General features: G+C 44.1%; 1 protein-coding gene across 2 annotated transcripts in view; it reads left to right on the forward strand.

The window, feature by feature from the left end:
- Window positions 1–25,000, forward strand: part of ssbp2a (single stranded DNA binding protein 2a) — a 45,902-nt gene that overhangs the window by 15,421 nt on the left and 5,481 nt on the right. For both annotated transcript variants that reach the window (XM_079743542.1, XM_079743543.1), the window contains exons 2-8: window positions 4,280–4,352; window positions 6,856–6,917; window positions 7,355–7,439; window positions 22,274–22,363; window positions 24,026–24,082; window positions 24,290–24,353; window positions 24,593–24,663. In XM_079743542.1, the coding sequence (XP_079599668.1) occupies window positions 4,280–4,352; window positions 6,856–6,917; window positions 7,355–7,439; window positions 22,274–22,363; window positions 24,026–24,082; window positions 24,290–24,353; window positions 24,593–24,663 (502 nt within the window). The remainder of the gene's footprint in view (window positions 1–4,279; window positions 4,353–6,855; window positions 6,918–7,354; window positions 7,440–22,273; window positions 22,364–24,025; window positions 24,083–24,289; window positions 24,354–24,592; window positions 24,664–25,000) is intronic.

The following is a 25,000-nucleotide window of genomic DNA, read 5'->3' on the forward strand; positions in this document are numbered from 1 at the left end:
AATTCCTGCTACACTACATCTGCTACTCTGTCTGTCTGTCTGTCTGTCTGTCTGTCTGTCTGTCTGTCTGTCTGTCTGTCTGTCTGTCTGTCTGTCTGTCTGTCTCTCTCTCTCTCTCTCTCTCTCTTAGCCCACTTAACCGTCCCATAAATTAGGAGCAAACCCATCATAGAACTCTGATAATAGCGTTTACACATCTCACACGTTTCAATGTGACAGGCAAGTAGAAGTACACAGGGCCAAGAGATAGATACATGGACTAATGTAATCACCAAAACTATTAGTGATTTGTCAATCTTACTTCAAAAGATGCTTCTGCATATAAGTCAGTAAGCGGGGTTGGGGGGGGGGGGGTTTGGTGGATGTTGCATTGTTGAAGGAACAAGCAGGCAAACTCGTATCTGTGGCCCTGCCATGCTTATATAGACAGAGGCTGTATGAAGGATGGCCATTGTTTTGACTCCCTCATTCATTAGGCTAAGCCCTTCTCTTCCTGCCAGTCGTTCTTCCCTGCTCCCAGAGCATCAGGTCTTCTGGAGGTTGATCCAGTAACGGAGCCATCAGGTCCTTAAGAACGCAAGATTAAGAACGTCATTAAATCGTGACTCTCTTGTAGGCTGAACCACTTGAATTTGAATGAGATCAAGGTCAGAGGCTCATGTTAAGATAGGTGCAAATGCCTGGATCCACCCAAACACACACACGCACGCACACAGACACACACACGTGCGTGCGCACACACACACGAATACACACACACGCACACACATACGCATGCGCACTAGGGATTGGTCGGTCGCGAACGATTCGTTCACAACGAATGAATCCCGAAGGTGAACGACGAGAACTGATTCCCAAAACAAGAGAACTGATTCTTTGATTAATTTTTTTTTAACATAAAACAAAAATATGGTCACGTAAATAAAATATACATTATACAACAATATACAACGAACAGAGCTCCATCTCCCCGCGACCTTATATTGATTGAGTCTAAAACGTTCTCAAAGATTCAGCCAATGAGAGTACTACAGCAGGTAACAATCGCATTGCCATGGCACATGGGTAAACAAATGACAAGGCACCGCCACACAAGTTAAGTAACGATCGCTGTAGGCTTCAATATCATGCACGCACTTTATACGTTTTCTTTTTATTTTGTTCAACACCACAATTGCATGCTTTAATAAAGTATTGTTTTGCCTACCATGGAAATGGTCGAACTGCGTCGTATAGGCCAATGCTACAGAAATTCGCTTTTTTTGTTTTCCGAGCGCACGTAACTTTTTTCCGTTTTTGTTTTATTCCCCCTCGTTTCCACTGCGCGGTGCGGTTCGATTCGGTGCGGCTTAGCACAGTTCAATTACGGCTGGCGTTTCGACCGCCGACAGTACCCTTATGGTAGGGCAGGCTGTGAAAAGGCCTTAATTGGCGGCCGTACCCAATACTTATAAGCAAAGGGGGGGGGGGGGGGGGCAGACACCTGTGAGATTCTCTGTCGAATGACGTAATCTGACTTAACGAACGAATCAAACGAACAAATAAAACAAACGAATCGTGATAGTGAACGGAACTGAAAGAACTGATTCCCTGAAAATAATCGTTTTGCCCATCCCTAATGTGCACACACATGCACACACACACGCACACACACGCGAGAAGAGATTGGATAACCACTTGTTGTTTCTTTTCAATCACAGCACGAACATTGGTGATTAATGTAAGGGTTTTTTATTCACGACACTGGGTACCAATTCAGGTAGAAAATAATGACTCTTTATTATCGTCTGTACACAGCTCAAGGCAAGGGCAGACTCTTGGGGTGGAGATTACAAAAGCCTCTCGCTTTGAGTAGAGTCAAAAGCCGGTTCACAGGTGTTGACTTTTACTTTGACACGTACGGAAATGATTGAAAGGAAACTATTTGGTGTGCGCTTTCTTTGTTTTCTGTTATGTGGTTTATTTGACAAATACATCAAGAATGTCTAACCTTTTGCAGCCGCTGCCTCAACCCATCCTGTTAGTATAGAAATATATACCCTTTTATTTAGCTGGACTCAGTCTCTTGTGTTGCACACATTACAAAGTTTAGCGTTGGGAATGTTCCTGTTACTTGTAGTTGAGAAAGAGCATTTGTGCGAGACATTTTCAAGAGCCTATTGGCTGAATTATTTGGGAGGTGCAGTTATTTGACATTTTTCCAACAGATCGGTAAAATAGATGTGTGATAAAATGCCTCCTTTTTTTGATCTGCTGCGAGTCCCTTTTGAACTCTGCTCCTAGAGCCTGCAGGTAAGAAAGCCCATGTGGATCTCTATGTGTTTAATAGATGCAGGTGAATAGATACAAACTAGCTGTGTATTTAAACTGCCCTCGCCCGTATACTTAAACTCCTCACTGCTGTGTCAGCAGCCTGAATGCAAACTTGGGAGTGAAGTCATGTTTGTCTCCTCCTGAGCAACATGTATTACTTTCAGCCGTTGCACCCTCTTATCTCTTCCAGCCAACCCTCCTTCCTCTGGCTGAGGATTCGTTTCCCTTTCTTTGCCGTCGCCGTGCGTCTCTTGTATCAGGGTCACAGGTCAAGAGCCAAGATGCCTTGTTAGAGCCATCGTAGGCTGTTCGAGGATCTCTCATGAGCCAGGCGAACACAAAGGCCTAGAAAGGCAGGTGCCACACGCGGTGGCGACTCTTTTGCGTGATGACTGACTGACTGAATGACTGAACCCGTGTGTTCCTACTCGAGATCTTCCTACTTCATCCCCCCTCCCCCCAAAGATCAAAATGGGGGAAAGAATAACACGAAAGAGGGGTGAATGTTTAATTCATGCTCTGGCTGTAGAGGTGTCAAGAGTTTTGTAAGCCTTTCATTCTGTTCTGTTAACCTTGTCCCCGGTGAAATATTCCATCACTTTGGGTGAACATCTGTGGCAGGCCAAAGGAGGAAGAGTTGTCTGGGGGGGGGGGGGGGGGGGACAAAGGTGTATAGGGTGGGCTGTGATGAGGGGTTAGAAGTCGAGCCTTCGCCGCCCACCTTCATCCTTTCATCAGACAAACACGGCCTCTCGTCGGATGGGACTGTGAGAGGAAGGATAGATAAGGAGAGGGCAAAAACAACAGCAATACCGGAGCGCAGAGGGGCACAGATGAAAGCAACAACAAAAAAAGACGGACACGGGTTGAATGGGAAGGCGTAGACGAAGGGACAGAAGGAGACAAAGTACCTATGTGCGGAGCAGAAAGGTGTGCAGTCCATCATTCACAGACGGGCAGACCGAAGCGTCTGGGGGCGTTTATTTTTACCTCTGTCTGAGAGCGGCCAGACTGGGTCCCTCAGAGCACAAAAGCATGAATGCAGTGTTCTGCAGTGTGACGGGGGCAGCTTATTTACCTGTATTCAAAGCTGTTATGCAAGCATGAACAGAGAAACCCCCTCCACTATGGCTAAATGTCAGAACGTCTGCTCCGGTAGCTATCAGCTTGTATCAGCTCCACGGAGTGAGTGGGAGTGGGAGGGGATCCCTCCGTGTTGGCGTATTTCTCTTTTGTCCAAGTGAGGATAAGACAGAGCTTCAGGATTATTTGCCTATCTCCATTTTTGGTTCATTTTGTTTGAAAATCCCCACTGGTTTTTGCGACATAGTATAAAAAAAAAGATGCACAATGTTCTACTTTGCTAAAAGACAGATAACAGTCATAAAAGTGGAAAGATGAAAGAGACAACCGACAACAATTTAAAGGCTGAATCATCTAATGAAATATCTACAGTTGTTAATAAATAAGGTCCAACATCTATAACTAAACTAGTCATAGATGGCCAAAAAGTTTAGATGAATTATTTAAAATAATAGCCACCAAGAAAGCTAATTGCTTTTAAACACCTAGCTTTCTTCTTCTTACTTTTCTTCTCCTTTCTGCCAATATTTCAGCGTAGGGCAAACTGCCAAATTGAATCCCTTTTTTCTGTATTTGTCACTACAATCAAGCTGTTTGTCACTGTAACCAATGAAGTATGATTATGAAACCACCTAACAGCAAGCTATGAGGACCATTCAATGTAAATGGTTCCCACTAGCTTGCTGCCATAGCATGTGTGGTGAGCTTATTCCACAGTCCAAAAAAAAAGTTTTAACAAGTCTGTATTGTTTTTTTGTTATTTCTGCTGTGCTTTTATTTGAAGATTTTTTTAATTGAGTCAATGGTTCAAATGCTAATATCAGCTCCCATTCTGAAACACTGACTGAGTGTCCTCCATTCTTCTGCTTTTGTTTGTGTGCAGGTTAGCGCTGTATGTGTACGAATACCTGCTGCATGTAGGAGCGCAGAAGTCTGCACAGACCTTTCTCTCAGAGGTAAGACTGTTTACACTGAATTTCAATCTTTTAGCCGACGCTTTTATCCACAGCGATTCACAAGTTAGGCCAAGAACAATCAAAGCGCTCATTCCAATCAGAGTTCAAATGAAGTGTAGTGCGAGCTACACTTACACATACATAAGGCGCATACAAACACACATACACACGCTTTAGCGCCCACACATACATACACAGACACACACACACACACACACACACACACACATACTCTTATCCATATATAGAGAAACAATCAGCCACACACTCTTTAACACCCCTCCTTCTCTCTCTCTGTGTCTCTCTCTATGTCTCTCTCTTTCTCTCCCTCCCTCCCCCTTCCCCTTGATACTGTAGTAGTAATAGGGAGGGGTCGACCAAAACAGCTTTAAAGGCCTATAATACAATGTTTATCATCCACATCTGTTTACATCTCCAGGCTGTGGAAACCAAAGTCCATTAAAACAGCCTCAGACATGAGAGCCCGACACGGCCTAATGCGCTCACAGAAACACAGCGCAAACACACAAACCGAGCTCCTATTACACGCATAAACAAGATGACACTTTAGCTTCAACTTATTCACTCGATAATGATGTGTACATTTAAAGACGAAAAGAGATAACCGATAATATGTGGTAGATAAAAAAGATGTAGGATGTTTCATTTTCGCAGAGTTCAACTGTTTGTAATCAGGTTTAACTGGTAAAAAACTATGCAGGTTTTTTTAGAAAAGTTAGCAAAGGATGAATGCATTTAAAACCAATCTTCGCTGTAACATCTTTACTATGCTGTCTGAGATTACCATTAAATTACCATATGGATGACCATGCAGCTCATATCAAAGGTGTGAACGGGACACAACAGGTCAGATGAGGAACCCCTTATCTTCATTTGCACTCGGAATTTCCTATTTTCTAACATGCAATGTGGTTGGGAGCATACGCAACATAGAAAACTGAAAAATACTAACATTTTAAAAGGTCAACATTGGTTTGAAAATGTGCAATTCTATAAAATAAGCAATCTATGTTTCAATTGGCATCGTCGTTGTCTGCACCTAGTCTGTCCTTAATAGTGTCGGTTGTGTGATATAATGAGCAGAACGTTTCTTTGACAATCATATCCTGTGTTCACCTTTTTTTTCGTCTTCTCACGTAACAACATGGGATTTGGCACAAGAATAAACAGAGAGATGGCCGTCTTTAAAAGTCAAGAACTCAAAGCTGTCATTGTGTTTATGAAGAGGTTCCCTCAACAGCGAGCTGACATTCAAGAGGTCACGCTCAGGTTGTTCAGACTGCTGACCCCTGCAGCTGCCATCCAGAATAATAGCCTGTGCGTGCGTGCGTGCGTGCGTGCGTGCGTGCGTGCGTGCGTGCGTGCGTGCGTGCGTGCGTGCGTGCGTGCGTGCGTGCGTGCGTGCGTGTATATCACTATTTATTCTGCCTTTTTCTGTTTCATCTTATTTCATCTTTTAAGTGTAGGCTATGCAGTGATGTACGTGTGTGTGTGTGTGTGTGTGTGTGTGTGTGTGTGTGTGTGTGTGTGTGTGTGTGTGTGTGTGTGTGTGTCTGTGTTTGTTCATGGGTGTTAAAGTGTTCACACACCTCGGTGAACATCATGCGATCATAAATCAGCTCGACTCTGCCCATTGGGTGATGTCAGCTGGGGGGGGGGGGGGGGAGGGGCTGACCTTGGCTGCTGGCGTGTTCTAAAGAGAGAAGGAGGGAAGGAGGGAGGAGACAACGCTGCAGGAGCGATGGAAAGACAGTTGGAAAGGAAGAAAGAGTAGGAAGTGGACGGAAGGAAAGAAAGGGAGGGAGGGATGACGGAAGGAAGGAAGTAAGGGAGGGAAGGAGGAAGGGAGGAAGGAAGGGGGTACTGGGGAAGGAAGGAAGGGAGGGAGGGAGGCAGGGTGGGAGTGAGGGAGGGAGGGAGGGAGAGCGTAGTACTTGACCGTCGTTGTGATGATGTAATACCTGTGTGTTCTTGCCGATACAATGAAAGCGTCGATGGGGCACCTCAGGCCATGAGGTCAACTCTTCTCATACAAACAACTACAAACAATAGGCGGTTGACATCAGTAGAGGAGCCTCCTCACTAGATATGTCAACACGCCCAGTACATGCTACCCGGGAGGGAGGCACACAAACAAACACACACACACAGACGGACAAATGTATGCACGTATCCAAAGCAAAGTATTTATGAGATAAGGGAATCTTTGCAACATTATTTGCCTAAAATAATTCCCTCCAGCCTTGTTGTAATGTACTTAATGGTCATGTCGTACTTGTTTCTCGATCTGAAAACAACGATCTGAAAATCTCTAATGCATCTCCTTTGATTTCTGTTGCCCATTACCAGCTTTTCACCTAATTAACACTCTCTCACACTCTCTCTCTCACTCGCTCTCTCTCCCTCTATCTCTCTCTCTCTCTCTCTCTCTCTCTCTCTCTCTCTCTCTCTCTCCCTCTCTATTTTTCTATTTTTCTGTCAGATCCGATGGGAAAAGAACATCACATTAGGGGAACCTCCAGGCTTCCTCCATTCCTGGTGGTGGTGAGTGTCAAACCAGATCAAACACACCTCCATTCACCCTCAGATTAACATTTACCATTCACCCTCAGATTAACATTTAACAGTGACCCTCAGATTAACATTTGCCATTCACCCTCAGATTAGTATTTACCAATCACAATTAAAATAACATTTACCATTCACCCTCAGATTAACAATTTACAATTTACACTCAGATTACCATTTACCATCACACTCAGATTAACATTTACCATTCAAACTAATATTATGAACACATAAATGAACACTAAGATCTTTTTTTCTTGAAAGTATGCATCTCTGCTCTAGAACTTGGCAATTTGATGCTTACCAAGTTCCATTTGACCAAAGACATGTAATAGATATACAGTCAAATCCCTCAAAGTGTCAGCAGCGGACCCTAATACTTTGTCTTCTCTCCATGACCCCGAACCCTGCAGTGTCTTCTGGGACCTGTACTGCGCCGCGCCAGAGAGGAGAGAGACTTGTGAACACTCCAGTGAGGCCAAGGCGTTTCATGACTATGTGAGTTAAGCAAACCAACATCAAAGCAGCGATAAAGTAGTTCCAGCCTCACTTAGCGCGGGAGTGATGGCGGGTTAAAGACCCAATGGGAGCACCCTGCCTCTATCCTACCAACATAAATTCTAGCGCTGCTGGGATATGCTCATGTTCCCTGCATTAAGGCAGGATGATTCAACGTACATGGAGGGCTTTTATTTTGAAGTGGGTACACCATGAGCTGCACTTTCCTGTATTGGGGAGGGCTGTTCTTGACCTGTTTTTACATGAGCTGGTGACTAAGAGAGCGGAAGTGTGCCTGCTCTCCTGGGGTGCTGGAGGGGCAAGATGCAGGGGAGGGGGGGGGGGGGGTCTTTTTTTTTATGTTGCTGTTTTCCCCGTGTAGCCCAGAGTCTGACTCATCAGATTTGTCTGCACCGCTGTGGTTTATTGAGACACATTGTTGAAAGTGCACAGGTCAGAGCTTTTTGCCTAGCCTAGCAGGATTCTCTCTCTCCTTCTCTCTCTTTGTTTCTCTCTCTCTCTCTCTCTCTCTCTCTCTCTCTCTCTCTCTCTCCTTCTCCCTCCACCAACATCCTCTCTCTATCTCTCTCTCTCTCTCCTGCTCCAGATTTGTACTCCTTCGTTGTTTTCGTCCCACTATCCCGTAGACATGGTGGAGGCTGTTGCCCTTTTTTGTTTTTCTGCAGTAGGTGTGTGTATGTGTGTGTGTATGCGTATATGTGTATGTGCGTGTGTTTGTGCGTATGTGCGTGTGTGTGTGTGCGTATGCATGTGTGTGTGTGTGTTTGTGTGGAAGTGCATTACTGTCTTTGTGAGCAAATGCAGCGGCCAGGCTGAGGTTGAGGATGATGAGGATGATGATGATGATGATGATGATGATGATGATGATAGTGATGAATGGGCACTCTGGGAAGGCGGCCTTAGAGTGATGATGTCATCCTCGCTCTGGGAAGGGTGCTGGAGGGCGGCGTGACCTCAGCTTCGAGAGAGAGAGAGAGAGAGAGATCAGGAGAGAGAGAGTGAGAGAGAGAGCAAGAGAGAGAGAGAGAGAGAAAGAGATCAGGAGAGAGAGAAAGAGCAGAGAGATGCAAAAACGGCAAAAGAAATCAGAGGCGAATAATCGAGACAAAAGGATAGAGAGAGATAATCAAAATAATGAAAGTGGATAATAAAGATGAGCAAAGAAAAGTGGGAGCCGGCTGGAATCACAAGCATACAATGGAGTGAAATGGAGCTAAAACAGGATTGTTTCTTTTGTACTCTTATCACTTCTACTGAAACAACAATCCAAACAAAGGAATTGTGAATAATGATGGCTTCTAACAAAAAAAACAGTGAAGTTCTAGCTTTCTATGTAAAAAATAAATACCTTAAGATGAGGTTTTAATGTGACCGGCAAGGGGCATCCTTAACACCTGATTTCTTTCAGGAGTTGTAATCAGTGAATCATAATTAGCCCCTATTGTTAATAAACTGGGGTCACTTTCAATCAGGGACTTCAATGCCAATGTTCTTCTCCATTCATCCAATCAGAATTACTCCCCTCATATCTCCTGTTCCATTACAATTAAATGAATTAAACGACAACAGTTTGCAAATGTTTTAGTGAGGAAAAAAAATAATCATAATAACTTAAATTGTTTCTTCTCCCAAGCTTCTGACTTTGGGAGCAATGGAGATTCTAATCAGAGATTTTGATGGTAATTACTTTCAGCTAGATAATTACGGAGTACGGGTGTGATAAATGCGGGGGGGGGCAGGGGGCGAGGGAGCACAGACTATCTTTGTCTCTTAAACACGATAATTGATAAGATCAGTAGAGAAGCATCTTACTCCCTTTGTCCCTCCATCTTGATGTGAGCTGCAAACATGTGTATTTGCTCAGCATAATTGTAGGCGTTCACTATGCTATGTTTTTAAAGCCTGTGTCCATAAGGTAAATATATCTGCTGCATATTCAGGTCTGGCTGTGAGATCTCAGTGTACAGTGTGCCTATTGAAGTTAATAATGTTAAGATGGATGGAAAGAGAAATCTGATGAATAAAGTGAAGAAGGAACCAAGGTTATTGATTTTCATACTAGCCCTTCCAGACATAAGAAAGCCCATTTACACTTCTGTTAAGTGCTTTGGCTATTGTGTTCTCGTCACTAAACAAGTGATTATTCCATTTGCGTGGAGCCATAGAAAAACAAGCAATTCTTTGTGTCTCATCTCATATCTCTCACGAAGATATCGATTGACGTGAATCTATTGAAATCCTGCCTATTATTGTGAGATTGAATGCTTAATCAAATATATACTTATTTTATGTTTGACAAAGTGCATGTAGTATTTTCACAATAATGGTTAGTAGACCTGGAAAAAGATGTGTTTACTGACTGTACATCGACAAAAAGGAGCTTTATTAGACATCTTTTCCTTCTGAACAGCCTTCCACACTACACTCATTTTATGCTGATGAGGCCTGGCCATATAATAGCCTTGAATGCATTAAGTACCATGTCTTTCAGCTGTATATGCAGTACTGTGTAATTACACATGGATGCTTATATATATAATTGGCTCCTAATTGCCTAGACCGAAGGTTACAAAAAGTGTATTTGTAAGGGCCCCGCGTTAAGTACCGTACAACGTGGAAATTAACAATTTATGACACTTCATTTGCTTTCCCCATTGTTCTCTTATGTGTGATATCGTACGCACTTAATGTACTTCCATGTAATTGTTTTGGGATTGGATTATTTGATGATGATGAGAATTACAAATATAATTATATTATGTACATTTTTAATAACAATACAATTAAAAAATAAGGAAGCCAGGAAGAATTATAGTTAGAAGATTGTATTTCACCTCACGCTAATAGAATCTGGACTTCAACAATCAGAATTGATTATCAAAACTTTTGAGAACCCTTTCTAACTTTTTTTTCTCAAAACCAACTAGAAAGAAATAAATGAAGTTGGTTGCTAAGATCATTCCTCTTTAAACAAAGTGTGACTCGTTGTTATAAAAGTCACGCAGACACGCCCGCTGTAATGAAAGCACAAACAATAACAGGATGAGGCCATAATGTTGAGCTTATTCAAGTACAACTAGAAACCGTACGGACATGCCGCTGAATATACGAAGAGCTGAGAAGAACAGGCCATATCGGTCCCAAACGGACAGACCCCTCCGTCTCACATGAGTGGGTCCTACCCTTATGACTCAGTCACTGATGTATGGAGATATATTCACATCAGTCCGTTTCACACAAGTGCACATGCCCTCAGTGTGCTCTGCACAAGGCAAAGTGACATACATATGCATGCTTCACATCGCGTCGCATGCGCTCGTACAGGACCGTACAAATCTGCACATGCACTTTAACATGTAGAACGATCCTTGGTAATGGAGGGTGTGCTGGCGTCATGCTTTTGACATTTACTCAGTCATAACACTTGGGTTATCCTCGGCTTGAACTGGAAATGCCACTTAGCTGATAAGAACACAATTGATGCAATTCAATCCGAACTCTATGTGCTCGACATAAACGTCAGACTTACACTTTGGATAGACCATTCCGGTCTGTTGGAAAGATGAGGAAAACTGCTTCTCTTCAAAGTGATACATTTGACATGTTGCTTTCATTTAAGATGGGCTGCTTCGCAGAATTTGTAAATGTTTATATTAATAAAAATAAAAAAATCTCAATGTTCAGGAAGTGACTCTGGATAAAGTTCACAAAGCTAATGCTCTGCAGCCTATAGAGCACATCCAGATTCTGTTATTACTAGTATTTATTTTAAACATCTTCCCCCCCCCTCAATTTCCATCTTGTGTTTCGGAAATGACTGTAGAGGTGTGACATTGTTTGCATTTTTCGTATTCACTCAAAAATGTACCCGCAGTTACATCTAACCGAACGCATTTAATGAAAATATAACAGTAAGTAAATGGATGCCAACCGAAGAGGTTATTTAAGCACAATCGTATTAGGAGGACCAGACCTTTTAGCTAAGGGGAGTTAAAGATATACCATCATATAGCATTACACTTCACTTCACTGCACTTCACTGGTGCATGAATAACGGGGATGGTAGAAATGTTGAACTGGAGAAACAACAGGAATATAGTGAGCAACCAAGAGTTTTTAAACCTTAATCATATGTTTATTCTTCCTGTAGTCAGATGCTCAAGAAATCACTCGAAAAACAAACACATTAAAGTAATCTATGCAAAAATCACAAATAACGATATTATTGACATGTCAAGTCCAGCTGCCAAGATTGAAACACATCCTGGGCCACAAAGAAATATATTTGTATCCGCATCTTTGAGTAAAGGGACAAAGCTTCTTCCTTATGAATCTCTGAAGAGCTTGGTGAGATCCTGAGATTGTGTTAAACTGTAGCGCTCATAAAACAATTTACGGTTAACTGTATAGGCTTTGAAACTCAAAAGGTTCAGAGCAAAATTACCTAAATGTGTTTTGGGTCGTTTTCTTTTGCTGACAAGAAGCAATCACTTCATCCTCTGACAGAGCAAGCGGTTGAGGGGGATTCTAGCAGTGAATTGAAAAGACCAACACCATCATGGTGGGTTTAAGCGCCGCCTACACTCGAAAGGCAATTTCCAAAAGGTGCGTTATTTGTTATGTCCTGCATTGGGAGAATAGGTTGCAGCTAGTTGGGGAGAGCTTGATGTGTGTTCGAAAAGGTCAGCACAGGAAATGAGGTGACTAGCATGAGCCTTGTTGATCTATTTAAAAAATGTAGTCATTTTTCTTCACAACATTCATCGTAAAATTATGGAGATGAAAAAACAACTTGTCCAAAAAATTCTGGTGTTGAGTCCTTACCCAATGCTACTGGGATTGAACCCCCAATCTACACATTCTACCTGTAGACCTTCCTGAGTAACATGCCTGACCCCAACCTGCTCCTGAAGGACATGTCCCTGAAATGTCCTTCATGGTGGTAAATGGTAATACTGAGGCTGCAAATGGTTCCACCTCTGTGGACATATTGATATGCTGCCTGAAAAACCCTGTTCAAGCCAGCTCCTCTCTCCCTCCTCCACAACCTCTGATCATGAGCGAAAGCCAGGGGCAGAGGCACACACACAGACACACACACACACAGACACACACACACACACACACACACACACACATACAGACACACACACGCTGCACCAACATTCGTCTTCCAACATTACAATAAAATAATTTTGTGAATCTCCCATAAAAGTAGATTTTTATTAGCAGAGAGATTGGCTTGTTAGCTCCTTTGAGTGAAGCCAGTGTTTGCCTGAGAAGACATCGCAGAGGAAACCCACTCTGGGCAACAAAAGTGCATAACATAAATATAATGATGTTTATTTCTCATATGCAAGTCAAATCAGATCTGTGATAAGAATGTGGAACAGCTTGATTAAAGAATAAAAAGTACTACTGTACTACAGACAGAATGACCAGAGCCCGTCGTCACTGAGGTGATATGACAGTGGTATGTTAGCCCTCATATATTTTGGAGATGTGTGTGCATTGAGAAAGTAGAGTTTGGAGACGGGGAGGTATGGACAACACCATTCTAGCCCCTGGAATTGTAGCTAACAAGCTTATTTCAACCGGTTGATAAGGGATGGGGGTTGCTGAGACCCCCAGTCTGTTTCCAGGGAAACGGAGTACTTTGTCCTCTCAATACTCCTCCCTCATTTACTCTCTCTCCCTCTCCGTGCCTCTCTCCCTCACTCATTTACTCTGTCTCCCTCCCTCTCTCTCCCTCCATCTCCATGTCTCTCATTTACTCTCTCTCCCTCTCTTTGCCACTCTCCCTCTCTCATTTACTCTCTCACCCTTTCTCTCCCTATCAATCATTTATTCTTCCACTACCTCCATCTCTTTCTCTCTCTCTCTCCCTCTCTCATTTACTCTCCCTTCTACTCCCTCCATCTCTTCCTACTTCTCTCATTTACTCTCTCCTGCGTCCGTCTCCCTCTCTCTACCTCTTTCATTTACTATCTCTTCCTCCCTCTCTCCCTCTCTCCCTCCCCCTTCCGTCTCTCTCTCTACCCCTTTCATTTATTCTCTCTCCCTCTCTCTATGTCTCTCTTTTCTTGGGGTTGCCGAGGAGAGAGATGGGTTGGGGAGTCACTGTAACATCATTGCCATGGCAATGGAAGGAAAAGTGGAGCGAGAGTTAGGCAGAGAGCGCAGAGGAGAAAAACAGGAGCTTCAGTCTGGTAGAATAAAAATACAGACAGCGCTCAAATGTTATTTTGGTAATACTCAACAAAATAAATTCCTTCTGTAAGTGGGCCCATTTTAATAGGCCTCCTACATCTGCTATTACTCAGTCTGTCTGTCGGTCCGTTGGTCCGTCCATCCGTCCGTCCATCCGTCCGTCCCTCTCTCTCTCTCTCTCTCTCTCTCTCTCTCCCTCCCTTTCTCTTCTTCACCTCTCCCTTCTACCCCATGGCTTTGGCCAGCTTTGAGCTCACAGAGATCCCTACAAACAAATCAACACTATAAAATGGTCAAGAGTTGACAACCCGTCTGCCTGGCAGCAGTGTGTGTACTGGGTTTGAAAGGACCCCATGGAAGACTAAAATGGTCTTAGCTCAACCTTAAACGTGTTAAAAAGTTATCAATATTAATGTTAACAAAATAATCCTCCAGGGACCTGCAGGTAGTAATTTGCACCGTAATATTGAATTAGTGTGTGTATAAAGGGTCAATATTGTGTTGTCCATAAATGCAGTAAAAATAAATGGACCTCACTCATTTCTAAACCCCCTACGGTCCTGTTCAACCTGTTCTCTTTCTCTCCTTCTCTCTCTCTCTCTTTCTCTCTCTCTCTCTCTCTCTCTCACCTCTCTCTCCCTTCCCCTCTCTCTCTCACCTCTCTCTCCCTCCCCCTCTCTCTCTCATCTCTCCCTCCCTCTCTCTCTCTCACTCACCTCTCTCTCTCCCCCTCTCTCTCCCATCTCTCTCTCCATCTCCCTATCTCTCTCATCTCTCCCTCCTTCTCTCTCTCTCACTCACCTCTCTCTCCCTCCCCCTCTCTCTCATCTCTCCCTCCCTCTCTCTCTCACTCACCTCTCTCTCTCTCCCCCTCTCTCTCTCATCTCTCTCTCCATCCCCTTATCTCTCTCATCTCTCCCTCCTTCTCTCTCTCTCACTCACCTCTCTCTCCCTCCCCCTCTCTCTCCCCCTCTCTCTATCTTCTCTCTCTCTCTCTCTCTCTCTCTCTCTCTCTCCCCTCCCTCCCCCTCCCTCTGCCTCCCTGGCCTGTTGAGCCCCTGTAAAGTGTCTCTGAGGAGTGTGTTTGTGTTTTCCGCTGGCGTAGCACATGTGTGTCTGGTCATGCCGAGGTGGTGTGGTTGTGCTGTCATGTGGACATCAACGCCAAGGTGGCGCCTGGCGACCCCACGGTGGACCCCTGGCGGTCAAGATGAGGTTGTGGGGGGGGGGAACCAGAGGGGGTTGAGTTTAGAACCAGAGGGGATGGTTTAAACAAGAAGTTTAAATCAAAATGTAACTTCAAACATGTCTTAATTTTCTACAAAAAATCATAGAACCGTTGGGTTGTGGCGAGGAAACACCAGAGCATGGACAGACGCACGGACGCTCAAAGAAAAAGCATGGTAGCGTGTTATCTCCTTGACCCCGGCTAACCCTTGTGGTTGCTGATTGTTGTGTCGACACCCATTACTTTATCTCACGCTGTCTCTCGTGTCCCGACGGTTGGAGCTAAACGGCAGCAAACGACAACTCACTGGATTACAAGCTCTCCTTTGTTCCCCTCGCCTCTTCTTGTCGTTCTTTTAACACGGCCTGTTACATGAACAACAACGTTAAACAGCGTCTGTGAAGCTCTTCGGAAGGCGCCACAGGGCAACATTTTGTTCTTTAAAAAAAACGTACGGCACGACATGTAGTGAAAAAGGATTAAGTCGCTTTTATAATGTACGTATAAAGTATAGAGTACAGTTCCGTAGAAACCTTTCAGGATCAAAGAGGGTCTATCCTTCGATCTGCCGGATATAAAAGGAGCCCATTTGTAACCGCAGTATGATCCCTCCTCCGTCTCGAGATGTGGCTTTCAAAGCCTGTCTGTGGTGGTAAAGCATGCGAGCGCAGCCTTTCCCCCTGTTCACTTCATCTCTCCTTATCTCCTCTGGTGCCAGCGAACCGAGCCAGATAAGGTGGTAGTGAAGGAGCCCTGGTGCTCAAAGTGACTGTCATGTACATCCATGTAAATCTGTGTGCGTGTGTGTGTGTGTGTGTGTGTGTGTGTGTGTGTGTGTCAGTGTGTGTGTGTGTGTGTGTGTGTGTGTGTGTCAGTGTGCGTGTGTGTGAGTGTGTGTATGTGCGTGTGTGTCTCCCACACAGCTCCACATGTTAGTTCTTCTGTGCTCGATAAATGAGTTGGAGTAAAGAGCTTATACAGAAAATTGGCCGATGCCTTCTTTATATTTTTAATATTAGGCGAAGGTGCATTGAAACATTAAGAAACCTGACCATTTTACATCAAACATAAGACACAGACACAGTTTAACAACAGCATTGTTATAGTATTAACAAGAAAAACTGAACATATATCTTTTTATAGTGTAATGATCACTGGTCTTTGGTAATGACCAGTTAACAAAGTACCAACTAAATGAGTGAGATCCCAGGATAGTTAGTATATATCCAGATCATACCTAAGCGGATTGGATTTTGGTATCAGTGGTGTGAATATATAGCTGTAGCATTATAAGGCAACACCTTTTTTTGAATGATAACAACACAGGAAGTTGTCATCAGCGGCTCACCGTGGAGCAGGCTTCCTGTGCTCCACACCAAGAGGGTCTAACACCTCTCTCCCCAGAGCCCTGGACTCGTGAGATCCTGAACCAATAAACCCCCCAGTGCTAACTAGTGCTCATGTGAGTGAAATAATGTTATTTTTAGTTTATATAGATTATATATGGTAGATAGATCAATATTATTTTCATTATGATATGTTTTTTTAAGGCTGCAAAGTGGAGTGAATTGCTGCAGAACTAAGTTGTGTTGTGTTTTACTGTGCAATGACAATAAAACCGTCTCAAATCTAGACGAGCATCGCTCTCTGCGATCCTCTTGGCTCGATGGCAATCAGCCGTAATGACATACGAGAGGGTATTTATTCGTAGAAGAGAGGCATGTTTGGTTATCTAACGGTTGAATAAAGTACTGAAGCCTTCGTGGGCCGTGGAGTGTATTAACCGGGAGGACATTACAAGTGGACACAGACTTACTATAGTCCTTACCATAATTTCTCCTTCAGTTCCCTACATTTTTTTGCCCTTGCACTATAACACAGAGATAACAGCTCCTTCTGTAGAGCAGGGGCCACCCAGATCAGTTCTGATGTGGACCATAAGCCCACACAGATGGACATAAGGCACTGTCCTTTAGCGTGTTGTGAGCATGGGCGGCAGACAGCTGTGAAAAGCGTCAGTGTTATTCGCGAGCGGACAGACACATATGGGGTTGCCATATTCTGTCAAAGGCTGAGGCTAGCTAGTGTCACAGGGTGTTTTTAAGCCTATCTACCTCAAAACTGAACATTTAAAGTTTGGATGTGGGCTGGAGCAGTGTGGAGCGTGACCAAACACTCTCTGGTCGCCAAGGGAACCATACTGTGAATAATACATGTGTTTAAAAGCAGAGGACACGCCGATCGCTGTCGTCAGCCTGGCAGAGCTGGGCTCTGCTTGATCCTGACCCCAGCTCGGCTGTCTGTGTCCGTCTGTCTGTCTCATGTTTACCACACATCTGTATGTCATCATGCTATTCACGTGCACTTTTACAAGAAACAAAGAGTTCAGAGGACAGAGGAGTCAGTCAAAACACACCACGGAAATCCTCTTGGAAATGTCATAGCATCTTTGTTCTGGTGCTGGGAATGAAGTGTGTGTGTGTGTGTGTGTGTGTGTGTGTGTGTGTGTGTGTGTGTGTGTGTGTGTGTGTGTGTGTGTGTGTGTGTGTGTGTGTGTGTGTGTGGTTGTGTGTATGTTGTGAAGTAGGGCAACTTCTCTTCTTTCCATTTCCTCCGCTCTCGTTCAGGAAGTGGACTAATGGCCGCCGAGAGGATGGGGGGGGGGGGAGAGAACGAGAGGAGGTCTGCAGTTCCTTCCTGTGTGTGTCAGTTGTACTTCCTGTTTTAAATGGGCTTGAGCTCGGGATACCATCATCAAACATCATTAAATGTTCATCATATTTATACGCTTTAATGATATAATGTCAGACTAACTGCATGTGTATTGTTCACTAGTCAGTGTTTTCAAATGGACATTGTTTGACAAAAGTCATTTAGATGAGAATTCGATTCAAAATCGATTAAAAAGGAAAATAAAATAGGGGGAAAGACTGATAGGTGGGGATAAAAAAAGAGCATTGTTCATCTGAGGCTGAAGCTGTGGGGAGGGGAGAAGGGAGGAACAGGAAAAGTGGAGTGTGTGTGAGAGTGAAGAGATCCAGACACAGACAGCCTGTTACCATTCTGCTCACGCTCCTCTGAGGGCCTCTGGAGTAATGAATGAAGATAAGACACACACACACACACACACACACACACACACACACACACACACACACACACACACACACACACACACACATGCACGCACAACGACACACTCGCACACGCTGGAGAACCAATATACACAGACGTATACATACAAACATACATACTTATGATTACTCCCACACATCCGCGACATGACATGCGTCTTTTTTCCATACCGCATAATAGAGCTGTCTGTTGTTACGACAAATACTGTGGCAGAGTCTGTCTGTTAAACCTCGTTCCAGCTGGTTGTCAGTTGAGGATATTTTTGTCAAATTGTCTGAAGACAATTTGCAATCACGGATATATCTCATAAAAATCTTTCTCCAAGATTCCGGAGACAATTGAAAATCACTACTACTAATCTACTCTCCCATAATATCAAAATAAAATGAATAAATCATAGACACAGCGTCAATAAAGAGGGTGTGTTTACGTGTAAAACATTGGGACGTGGATGAGGGCAGTGTTGTGTGTGGTGTCCACTTTGTTTCTCTGAGCTGAAGAGTGGTGCCCTCTGAATAATTGAAACATCAAATGAGTTTGCCAGGAGGGGCAGGTGTTTCTGCCCAGCGGGGAAGGCCTAGTTCTTTCCACCGCTTCAAGTTTCATCACAGCACACAGCCCTTAAGGAGACCCCTTCTGTACCATAAAGGCATCGGGATAAAGGAGCGATAAAACAATAATGTATATTGAGCTATGGTGCGGTTCGGGAGGGTTAAGTACCCTAGCCTTTGGGGCAACACATCATGTAAGCTAAGTACGCCTGCTCACCTGGCAATCTGAGTTTTTGACACCTGTGTTGACTCTTTGTGTTTTATGGAGGTTTTTCAATCAACTTTTTTTTCACATTTCTTCCCATGAAGACCAGCAGGTTGAGAACTGATGTGTGTTTACTTTAAGGATTGCATTTTGGGGATCTTCCTAGAAGCTTTCCTTGTGTTTGAACTAAAGGACATGATACATTATAATCCTTTCCTTTGTATCCCAGATCTGCTCTTTTAAACCTTAAAACCTCTTTGGATTCCATAATCATAAATGACCAACACATCACATTGATAGATTAATTAAGACAGATCTTGGCAACTATATAATCCTTTCCTCTGTATCCAAGATCTGCTCTTTAAAACCTTAAAACCTCTTTGGATTACATACTCGTAAATGACCCACATATCACAGATCTTGGCGAACTCTAGAGTGATTTTGAGAACACATCGTCATTAATGCAGTGCTGCATTTCAATTTCAATACGATCGGCCCTTCCTGAAAGATGGCTTTTTATTTTTGATACTTCTATTGAAGATAGGACAGCCGAATGCTGGTGAATAACAAGGCGAGAGACAATTCAACATTTCTTTTGGCAGGCGATGGACAGAGAGAGAAGGAACAGTTTTGTTAGGTGCCACCGAATGAACTTCAGCGTGGGTTACATTTAGAATGAACCCCTTCCTGAGAGAGAGAGAGAGAGAGAGAGAGAAAGAGAGCGAGAGAGAGAGACTCTCGACCAGAGCACTGCTGCTCCCAATGCAGCCATAAATGCCCACAAGGCACTTTCACCCTGCTTAATTTGGTGCCACTGTCAAAATGAAGAATTGCATTAATCTGGTGTGAGGTGGAACGATCTTTAAAGATCAAAATGTGGAGATAACAAAGCTATTAGGGTGTGTTGTTTTTATATCGAGCTTGTGTATCACACACACCACATGTTCTTATGTAGAGAGAGAGAGAGAGAGAGCGAGAGAGAGAGAGAGAAAGTATATCTGCTGGCCTATCCTTTTGTCCCCGTGTACTGGCCTTACACATCGGAGCGTGTGAAGTGTGAACTGTGTTTTCAGACTACTACACTAGCTGGTTTGTTTCTAATGTATGAGAAGGTTAAACAGGGAAATAATTGTCATACGCAGCGCCTGTGTTGTTTGTTAGGAAACATGCGTCTGTTGAGTTCATCTGAGACTCTCGCTCTCCACGGATCGCAAGGTGGAGCAAAATCGTTGTCACTACAAGTGTTCGTCTCGTCAGCGATTCTAATTATTGAGCACACCTCCATTGATCCACTCTCCTGAGATAGTCCACAAATCCTCCACCTTTATCTCTTACTTGCCTTATCATGCAGAGGTGGCCAAGCTGGCTGATATTGTTATCATGTCCATTAGGCCGATTGGATTAACCTCAGCCTGATGCTACCTCAGGCGTCGATTAGTAGCAATAATAATAGTCCTCAAGGCGCTTTGTTACTAATGCAATACCTATAGCGGGTGAGTCCATGATATACATAGTCAACAGGGAGCCATTGATTTAGATATAGTGTTTCAATACAGTGTAGATATCATTACACCTGTGATCACAGTTCGTGTGAATGCTAGTTAACTTTGGATGATTCACAGATCCTCACAGATAACTCGACTACAGAGAGGTGGGAAGTGGAATTAATGACATACAGAGCTGCAGTCTTATTTTCTTTTGTCTTTATAATAATACACATTCAACAGTTTTTATACCGTCTGCATTACACACATCCCTCTACCTGAAGGGAAAGCAATCTGTGTGTGTGTGTGTGTGTGTGTGTGTGTGTGTGTGTGTGTGTGTGTGTGTGTGTGTGTGTGCGTGTGCGTGTGTTGTTTTATAGCTTTGGATATAAGTCGCCAGGTCAGGTCTTTCTTTTTATTTCTACTCCCCCTCTTTACACACACACACACACACACACACACACACACACACACACACACGTGCACACACACATGCACACAGACACACACACTCCAGTCATAATCTCTGCTTTGTCCTTTTCCTCCTCCTTCTCGTTCCCATCCCTCCCTCCCTCCCTCATTCCCTCCCTCCCTCCCTCCCTCCCTCCCTCATTCCCTCCCTCCCACTCACTCTCATCAACTCTCTATCTCTCTCTCTCTATCTCTCTCCCTCTCTCTCTCTCTCTCTCTCTCTCTCTCTCTCTCTCTCTCTCTCTCTCTCTCTCTCTCTCTCTCTCCGTCTATCTCTCTCTCTCTCAGTGCTGATGCAAACTCAACAGACCTCTATGCCTACATTGACTCAAATGCATTCTGGGTAATCCAGGCTGATAGGGAGAACGAACACAGACACACACACAATCACAGTCTCACACATACACACACAACACAAACAAAGAAGCCTCTATTTGAGGAACTTCAGAATATTGTGATGCGATTTTGGAGATTGTGCAAGACACGATCAGGAGTCAGGATTCTGGGGAGGGGGGGGGGGGGGGGGGGGGGGGGGCAAGCCCAGATCTCAAAACTACAAAGATCATAGAAACCCCCGGGAGAATAAGTTAATGTCAACATGGATCTTTTTCACACGCACGCACACACACACACACACACACACACACACACACACACACACGAAAATATCCTGCACACATAAGGCGCACATTTGTCGGGACAACATACACGCTACCCTCCCAATGCCTTTCTTTTCCCATACGTATAATTCCCCTGAACCCCCCAATTTCATCCCATACCTCCCTTTAATACATGCACACCAACACACACACACACACACACACACACACACCCAGACACACACACGCACACACACAATTCCACTCTCTTACTCAAGCAAAGACGCACACATGCACTCACGCACTCACACATTCACCCACACACATATCACACACACACACACACACACACACACACACATAAACACACATTTTCACTAACTCACTCAAGGACGCACGCACACACACACACACACACACACAACACACAACACACCACACAAACACAAAGGTGATCCCAATAGGCTCTCTGGCTCTCTGTAGGGGGTGTTTTGGGGGGGTCTCTTCTGGCCGGTCATATCACAGAGCCACAGGAAGCAGACAGAGGCGCTGCTGAGAGGTGTCAGCAGCGCCTGGGACCGCCACAACAATAACAACAACAGGGCAGGGTACAGAAATAACCTGCAGCCTGGGTCCATGTGACAGGACTGCGCCCACGCAGGAAGGAAGCCAACTCGTTTTAAGGGTTTGTGTGTGTGTGTGTGTGTGTGTGTGTGTGTGTGTGTGTGTGTGTGTGTGTGTGTGTGTGTGTAGGCGTTGATCAGGTATTTTGATTATTTTATTTTACCAATCATGTCCATTTATACCGTGTTTATAAATGTTCAACTCGGTAACCTCTCTTTGGTGTGTGCTTGTGTGTGTGTGTGTTTGTGTGTGTGTGTGTGTGTGTGTGTGTGTGTGTGTGTGTGTGTGTGTATGTGTGTCCTCCAGAGTGCAGCAGCAGCTCCCAGCCCGGTCCTGGGGAACCTCCCCCCAGGTGATGGCATGCCGGTTGGCCCGGTTCCTCCGGGATTCTTCCAGGTCAGTGTGTCTTTGCAGTCTGTGCTCTGTGTAGTGGTTCATGTTTTTGTGTTCTGTTAGACAAGAGCGAGAACATAATAAATCACTTCTGGACTTTAGTGTGATATATGTGAACGCCCGCTTAAATGGGCCAGTGTGTGACATGGGAGGAAGGGAATTCCTACACATTCCTGTATGTGTGCGTGTGTGTGTGTGTGTTTGGTTCAGTGCATGTGGTGTGTGTCCCTGTGTGTCCCTGTGTTTGGCTAAGTGCCTGTTTGTGTGTGTGTGTGTGTGTGTGTGTGTGTGTGTGTGTGTGTGTGTGTGTGTGTGTGTGTGTGTGTGTGTGTGTGTGTGTGTGTGTGTGTGTCTGTGTCTCTGTGTTTGCTTAAGTGCCTGTGTGTTTGTGCACACACTTGTGTCTGTGTGTGTGTGTGCGTGTGTGTGTGTGTGTGAGTTTTTGTGTATGTGCATTTGGCTCAGTGTGGTTGTGTGTCATTCATGGGCTTGGTTTCCCATCAGAAGGAGTGGGCTAGTTGGCAGATTGATTAGCCGCCGTTATCAGTCAGCATCACTAGCTCACGTCGGACAGGCAGATCGATAGCCTTCATGGTCATTTTTCAGATCAGCCATCACAAAAAACAAAGTGAAAGTGGATTTGAAGCACTGTTTTTCTTTGTTTCCCCCTCCGCTGTCCACTAGATCGATGTTCTCTGAGGAGGATGTCTTACATGGCCGGACATATTGTGATAGCGAAATAGAGTCCCAACAATCCACAATCCCACATCAAATGCTAGTGAACAATGGATATGTGGATAGGACTATGGCTACTCTCACTAGCTCACTCACTTACCAAGGGTCCCTTCTCTTATACTATGTATTTAATTATGAACACTTATTAAAATGTAAGTAATAGATTTTTGAAATATTATGGTCCAGAAATAGTTCTGAATTATAGTTTCTCTCTCTCTCTCTCTCTCTCTCTCTCTCTCTCTCTCTCTCTCTCTCTCTCTCTTTCTCTATCTCCTTCTCTCTCTCTCTCTCTCTCTCTCTCTCTCTCTCTCTCTCTCTCTCTCTCTCTCTCTCTCTCTCTCTCTCTCTCTCTCTCTTTATATATCTCTTTCTATATTTTATGATGTGCTTTCTCCCAAGCAAGGTTGTAATTGGTGTTTAAAGCAAGTGCCTTGACTGCTGTCAAAAGCAGTTATGCATTGCTCTCTAGTGGCTACTTTCAGTATTACATTAGATTTTCTTAAAATTATCACAGCTCCCAAAACAATAATTACAAACAATCATCTTCTAAAGTCTAAGGATGAAGGTAATGCGCCTGGAAATGTGCATATGCAGGCATGCATTTCTGGCCAGTGTGAGTTTGTGAAAGACTTAATGTTTTTGAAACACTTCTCTGAGACCGGGGTTTGGTGTTGCTTCTACGTCTATGACTATACTTATCTCTTACAGAAGATAACCACTTTCTCACATTTCATACCAGGAGTATTTATAGCACATGAGCCACTGGTCAACATCCTCCTCTTTATAACCAACAGCTGTTACCATCAAGTGTGTGTTTGTGAACTCTAGCAGCAGTGTCAAACCTACCCCACAGCATAATGAATGAATATACAACTTCAACACAGGTCAATGTTAAAGCACTCACACGCTGTTGTTGTTGTGTCTCCTCAGCCATTCATGTCGCCTCGCTACCCAGGTGGGCCGAGACCTCTCAGATTACCCAATCAGGTGAGAGCATTGCCAGGACCACGTAGCGTACCACCCTGATGGACTTTTGACTGACTCTTTAAAAAGAGAAGTGCACAGTGGTTAAAGTGGATGGTTCATTTGCTCTAATCATAAGAGGCTTTTAATGGCGATTTGATGTTTAATGGTGATAAGGGTTGATAATGATGATGAGGGTGAGGTGAATACGGGCACTCTACCTTTTAATAGGGGATCGGAGTCCCTGGGGGCCAGACGATGTTAACGAGTGGGATGGACCCCACAAGACAGCAAGGTGCACACACACACACACACACACACACACACACACACACACACACACACACACACACACACACACACACACACACACACACACACACACACCCACATACCCACCCAGACACCCACACCTACACACACACCCACACCTACATACACACACACACACACACACAAACACACACACACACATACACACACACAAACACATCTTGAATATATTTTAACACTTTCATTCAATTAATTTTACAGGACATCCAAATATGGGCGGGCCAATGCAGAGGATGACTCCGCCGAGAGGGATGGTTCCCCTCGGGCCACAGGTGTGTGTGTGTGTGTGTGTGTGTGTGTGTGTGTGTGTGTGTGTGTGTGTGTGTGTGTGTGTGTGTGTGTGTGTGTGTGTGTGTGTGTGTGTGTGTGCGCGTGTGCGTGCGTGTGGAATACACAAGACACCAGAGGTGATGTCATTACTTTTTTTAATCTCTCAGCAGCCCTTTCAATATATTCAAATAAAAACAAAAGCATGCAAACGAAAAACAAAGCCTCTGGATGAGAGAAGAGCTCTGAAACCTGCAATTCACATAACCTTATGGCTACTGGGAGCTAGCTTTGATTCTTGTAGCTATGAACAGCTATTATTATCATCATTCATATTTGTAT

The sequence above is a fragment of the Pollachius pollachius genome, assembly GCF_949987615.1.
Source record: "Pollachius pollachius genome assembly, chromosome: 1".
NCBI classification, from domain to species: Eukaryota; Metazoa; Chordata; class Actinopteri; order Gadiformes; family Gadidae; genus Pollachius; species Pollachius pollachius.